The 6,603-nt window shown below is 36.8% G+C and overlaps 1 protein-coding gene across 1 annotated transcript in view; it reads left to right on the forward strand.

The window, feature by feature from the left end:
- Positions 1-353: 353 nt before the first annotated feature.
- Positions 354-6,603, forward strand: part of LOC110461916 (putative uncharacterized protein DDB_G0282133) — a 19,665-nt gene continuing 13,415 nt past the window's right edge. Inside the window, exons 1-5 of the mRNA XM_021515687.1 lie at positions 354-600; positions 1,178-1,309; positions 1,574-1,753; positions 2,528-2,863; positions 3,224-3,362. Of these exons, the coding sequence (XP_021371362.1) occupies positions 354-600; positions 1,178-1,309; positions 1,574-1,753; positions 2,528-2,863; positions 3,224-3,362 (1,034 nt within the window). The remainder of the gene's footprint in view (positions 601-1,177; positions 1,310-1,573; positions 1,754-2,527; positions 2,864-3,223; positions 3,363-6,603) is intronic.

The raw sequence follows: 6,603 nt of genomic DNA on the forward strand, positions 1-6,603 counted from the left end.
AGGTAACAAAGTGAACAGTATCACAGTGAAGGATAACCCCTTGAAAGGTAACAAAGTGAACAGTATCACAGTGAAGGATAACCCCTTGAAAGGTAACAAAGTGAACGTACAAAGTGAACAGTATGATAATGAAGAATAACCCCGTGAAAGGTAGCAAAGTGAACAGTATCACAGTGAATGATAACCCTGTAAAAGGTAACAAAGTGAACGGTATCAAAGTGAAGGATAACCCCCTGAAAAGTAACAAATAGACCAGTTTCATAGTGAACGATAACCCCGTGACATGTAACAAAGCGAACAGTATTACAGTGAAGGATAATCCCGTGAAATGGAACAAAGTGAACAGTATCACAATGAAGGATAAACCCGTGAAAGGTAACAAAGTGAACAGTATCACAGTGAAGGAAAACCCCGTGAAAGGTAACAAAGTGAAATATATCACAGTGAAGTATAATCCCATGAATGGGTACAAAGTGAACAGTATGATAATGAAGAATAACCCCGTGAAAGGTAGCAAAGTGAACAGTATCACAGTGAATGATAACCCTGTAAAAGGTAACAAAGTGAACAGTATCAAAGTGAAGGATAACCCCGTGAAAAGTAACAAATAGACCAGTTTCATAGTGAATGATAACCCCGTGACATGTAACAAAGCGAACAGTATTACAGTGAGGGATAATCCCGTGAAATGGAACAAAGTGAACAGTATCACAATGAAGGATAAACCCGTGAAAGGTAACAAAGTGAACAGTATCACTAAAAGCAATTGACAATGTGACATGTAACAAAGCGAACAGTATTACAGTGAGTAACCCTGTTAAAGGTAACATAATGAACAGTATCAAAGTGAAATAATCCCGTGAAAGGAAAAAAAGTGAATAATGAAATGAAGGATAACCCCGTAAAATATAGCAAAGTGAACAGTATCACAGTGAAGGATAACCCTGTAAAAGATAGCATTATGAACAGTATCAAAGTGAAGGATAGCCCCGTGAAAGGTAGCAAATAGACCAGTATCATAGTAAGGGTAAAACAACCCGTGGAAGGTAAAAAATTGAAGAGTATTACAGTGAAAGATAATCCCGTGAAAGGAACAGAGTGAATAATGAAATGAAGGATAACCTCGTAAAATATAACAAAGTGAACAGTATCACAATGAGGGATAACCCCGTTACAGGTAACAAAGTGAACAGTATCACAGTAAAGGATAATCCCGTGAAAGGAAAAAAAGTGAATAATGAAATGAAGGATAACCCCGTAAAATATAACAAAGTGAACAGTATCACAGTGAAGGATAACCCTGTAAAAGGTAACAAAGTGAACAGTATCACAGTGAAGGATAATCCCGTGAAAGGGAAAAAGTGAATAATGAAATGAAGGATAACCGCGTAAAATTTAACAAAGTGAATAGTATCACAGTGAAGGATAACCCTGTAAAAGGTAACATATTGAACAGTATCAAAGTGAAGGATAACCCCGTGAAACGATACAAATAGACCAGTATGATAGTGAAGATAAACCCCGTGAAAGGTAACAAAGTGAACTACTCATAGTGAAGAATAACCTCGTGAAGGGAAAAAAGCGAACAATATCACAGTGAAGGATAACCCCGTGAAAGGTAATAAAGTGAACAGTATCACAGTGAAGGATAACCCCGTGAAAGGTAACAAAGTGAACAGTATCACAGTGAAGGATAACCCCTTGAAAGGTAACAAAGTGAACAGTATCAAAGTGAAGGAAAACCCCGTGAAAGGTAACAAAGTGAAATATATCACAGTGAAGAATAATATCATGAAAGGGAACAAAGTGAACAGTATGATAATGAAGAATAACCCCGTGAAAGGTAGCAAAGTGAAGAGTATCACAGTGAAGATAAACCTCGTGAAAGGAACAAAGTGAACAGTATCACAATTACGGATAATCCCGTGAAAGAGAAAAAAGGTGAATAATGAAATGAAGGATAACCCCGTAATATATAACAAAGTGAACAGTATCACAGTGAAGGATATCCCTGTTAAAGGTAACATAATTAACAGTATCAAAGTGAAGGATAACCCCGTGAAAGGTAGCAAATAGACCAGTATCATAGTGAATGATTACCCCCTGACAGGTAACAAAGCGAACAATATCACAGTGAAGGATAACCCTGTTAAAGGATACATAATGAACAGTATCAAAATGAAGGATAACCCCGTGAAAGGTAGCAAATAGACCAGTATCATAGTAAGGGTAAAACAACCCGTGGAAGGTAAAAAATTGAAGAGTATTACAATGAAGGATAATCCCGTGAAAGGAACAGAGTGAATAATGAAATGAAGGATAACCGCGTAAATTATAACAAAGCGAACAGTATCACAGTGAAGGATAACCCCGTGAAAGGAACAAAGTGAACAGTATCACAATGAGGGATAATCCCGTGAAAGAGAAAAAAGTGAATAATGAAATGAAGGATAACCCCGTAAAATATAACAAAATAAACAGTATCACAGTGAACCCGTGAAAGGTTATAAAGTGAACAATATCACAGTGAAGATAAACCCCGTGAAAGGTAACAAAGTGAACAGTATCACAGTGAAGGATAACCCCGTGAAAGGTAACAAAGTGAACAGTATCACAGTGAAGGATAATCCCGTGAAATGGAAAAAAGTGAACAGTATCACAGTGAAGGAAAACCCCGTGAAAGGTAACAAAGTGAAATATATCACAGTGAAGAATAATATCATGAAAAGGAACAAAGTGAACAGTATGATATTGAAGAATAACCCCGTGAAAGGTAGCAAAGTGAACAGTATCACAGTGAAGATAAACCTTCGTGAAAGGAACAAAGTGAACAGCATCATAATGAAGGAAAATTCCGTGGCAGGTAACAAAGCGAACAGTTTCACAGTGAATGATAACCCTGTAAAAGGTAACAAAGTGAACAGTATCACTGTGAAGGATAACCCAGTGAAAAGTAACAAATAGACCAGTATCATAGTGAATGATAACCCCGTGACAGGTAACAAAGCGAACAGTATCACAGTAAGGGATAGCCCTGTTAAAGGTAACATAATGAACAGTATCAAAGTGAAGGAAAACCCCGTGAAAGGTAACAAATAGACCAGTATCATAGTGAAGGATAACCCTGTTAAAGGTTACATGATGAACAGTATCAATGTGAAGGATAAACCCGTGAAAGGTAGCAAATAGACCAGTATCATAGTGAATGATAACCCCTTGACAGGTAACAAAGCGAACATTATCACAGTGAAGGATAACCCTGTTAAAGGTTACATTATGAACAGTATCAAAATGAAGGATAACTCCGAGAAAGGTAGCAAAATAGACCAGTATCACAGTAAGGGTAAAACAACCCGTGGAAGGTAAAAAATTGAAGAGTATTACAGTGAAAGATAATCCCGTGAAAGGAACAGAGTGAATAATGAAATGAAGGATAACCCCGTATATTATAACAAAGTGAACGGTATCACAATGAGGGATAACCCCGTTACAGGACACAAAGTGAACAGTATCACAGTGAAGGATAACCCCGTAAATTATAACAAAGTGAACAGTATCACAATGAGGGATAACTCCGTTACAGGTAACAAAGTGAACAGTATCACAGTGAAGGATAATCCTGTGAAAGAAAAAAAGTGAATAATGAAATGAAGGATCCCCCCGTAAAATATAACAAAGTGAACAGTATCACAATGAGGGATAACCCGGTAAAAGATAACAAAGTGATCAGTATCACTGTGAAAAATAATCCCGTGAAAGCGAAAAAAGTGAATAAAATCACAGTGAAGGATAACCCCGTAAAATATAACAAAGTGAACAGTATCAAAGTGAAAGATAACCCCGTAAAAAGGAACAATTAGACCAGATTCATAGTGAATGATAACACGTGGCAGGTAACAAAGCGAACAGTATCACAGTGAAGGATAGCCCCGTGAAAGGAACAAAGTGAACAGTATCACAATGAGGGATAATCCCGTGAAAGAGAAAAAAGTGAATAATGAAATGAAGGATAACCCCGTAATATAAAACAAAGTAAACAGTATCACAGTGAAGGATAACCTTGTAAAAGGTAACACATTGAAAAGTATCAAAGTGAAGGATAACCCCGTGAAAAGTAACAAATAGACCAGTATCATAGTTAATGATTTCCTCGTGACAGGTAACAAAGCGATCAGTATCACAGTGAAGGATAACCCTGTTAAAGGTAACATAATGAACAGTACCGAAGTGAAGGATAACCCCGTGAAAGGTAACAAATAGACCAATATCATAGTGAAGGATAACCCCGTGAAAAGTAACAAATAGACCAGTATCATAGTTAATGATTTCCTAGTGACAGGTAACAAAGCGATCAGTATCACAGTGAAGGATAACCCTGCTAAAGGTAACATAATGAACAGTACCGAAGTGAAGGATAACCCCGTGCAAGGTAACAAATAGACCAGTATCATAGTAAGGGCAAAACAACCCGTGAAAGGTAAAAAAAAAGAACAGTATTACAGTGATAGATAATCCCGTGAAAGAAACAAAGTGAACAGTATCACAATAAGGGATAACCCCGTTACAGGTAACAAAGCGAACAGCATCACAGTGAAGGATAATCCCGTGGAAGGGAAAAAAGGGAATAATGAAAAGAAGGATAACCCCGTAAAATAAAACAAAGTGAACAGTATTACAGTGAATGATAACCTTGTAAAAGGTAACATATTGAACAGTATCAAAGTGAAGGATAACACCGTGAAAAGTAACAAATAGACCAGTATAATAGTGAATGATAACCCCGTGACAGGTAACAAAGCGAACAGTATCACAGTGAAGGATAACCCTGTTAAAGGTAACATAATGAACAGTATCAAAGTGAAGGATAACCCCGTGAAAGGTAACAAATAGACCAGTATCATAGTAAGGGTAAAACAGCCCGTGAAAGGTAAAAAATTGAACAGTATTACAGTGAAAGATAATTCCGTGAAAGAAACAAAGTGAACAGTATCACAATGAAAGATAATCCCGTTAAAGGTAACAAAGTTAACAGTATCACAGTGAAGGATAATCCCGTGAAAGGTGAAAAAGTGAATAATGAAATGAAGGATAACCCCGTAAAATATAACAAAGTGGACAGTATCATAGTGAAGGATAACCTATTAAAAGGTAACATATTGAACAGTATCAAAGTGAAGGATAACCCCGCGAAAAGCAACAAAATGAACAGTATCATAGTGAATGATAACGCCGTGACAGGTAACAAAGCGAACAGTATCACAGTGAAGGATAACCCTGTTAAAGGATACATAATGAACAGTATCAAAATGAAGGATAACCCCGTGAAAGGAAGCAAATAGACCAGTATCATAGTAAGGGTAAAACAACCCGTGGAAGGTAAAATATTGAAGAGTATTACAGTGAAAGATAATCCCGTGAAAGGAATAGAGTGAATAATGAAATGAAGGATAACCCCGTAAATTATAACAAAGTGAACAGTATCACAATGAGGGATAACCCCGTTACATGTAACAAAGTGAACAGTATCACAGTAAAGGATAATCCTGTGAAAGGAAAAAAAAGTGAATAATGAAATGAAGGATACCCCCGTAAAATATAAGAAAGTGAACAGTATCACAGTGAAGAATAACCCCGTGAAAGGTAACAAAGTGAACAATATCACAGTGAAGGATAACCCCGTGAAAGGTAACAAAGTGAACAGTATCACAGTGAAGGATAATCCCGTGAAATGAAAATAAGTGAACAGTATCACAGTGAAGGAAAACCCCGTGAAAGGTAACAAAGTGAAATATATCACAGTGAAGAATAATATCATGAAAAGGAACAAAGTGAACAGTATGATATTAAAGAATAACCCCGTGAAAGGTAGCAAAGTGAACAGTATCACAGTGAAGATAAACCTTTTGAAAGGAACAAAGTGAACAGTATCATAATGAAGGAAAATTCCGTGGCAGGTAACAAAGCGAACAGTTTCACAGTGAATGATAACCCTGTAAAAGGTAACAAAGTGAACAGTATCACTGTGAAAAATAATCCCGTGAAACCGAAAAAAGTAAATAAAATCACAGTGAATGATAACCATGTAAAAGATAACAAAGTGAACAGTATCAAAGTGAAGGATAACCCCGTGAAAAGTAACAAATAGACCAGTATCATAGTGAATGATAACCCCGTGACAGGTAACAAAGCGAACAGTATCACAGTAAGGGATATCCCTGTGAAAGGTAACATAATGAGCAGTATCAAAGTGAAGGAAAACCCCGTGAAAGGTAACAAATAGACCAATATCATAGTGAAGGATAACCCTGTTAAAGGTTACATGATGAACAGTATCAATTTGAAGGATAAACCCGTGAAAGGTAGCAAATAGACCAGTATCATAGTGAATGATAACCCCGTGACAGGTAACAAAGCGAAAATAACACAGTGAAGGATAACCCTGTTAAAGGTTACATAATGAACAGTATCAAAATGAAGGATAACCCCGAGAAAGGTAGCAAAATAGACCAGTATCACAGTAAGGGTAAAACAACCCGTGGAAGGTAAAAAAATTGAAGGGTATTACAGTGAAAGATAATCCCGTGAAAGGAACAGAGTGAATAA

The sequence above is a fragment of the Mizuhopecten yessoensis genome, unplaced genomic scaffold (assembly GCF_002113885.1).
Source record: "Mizuhopecten yessoensis strain PY_sf001 unplaced genomic scaffold, ASM211388v2 scaffold207, whole genome shotgun sequence".
In the NCBI taxonomy this organism is placed as follows: domain Eukaryota; kingdom Metazoa; phylum Mollusca; class Bivalvia; order Pectinida; family Pectinidae; genus Mizuhopecten; species Mizuhopecten yessoensis.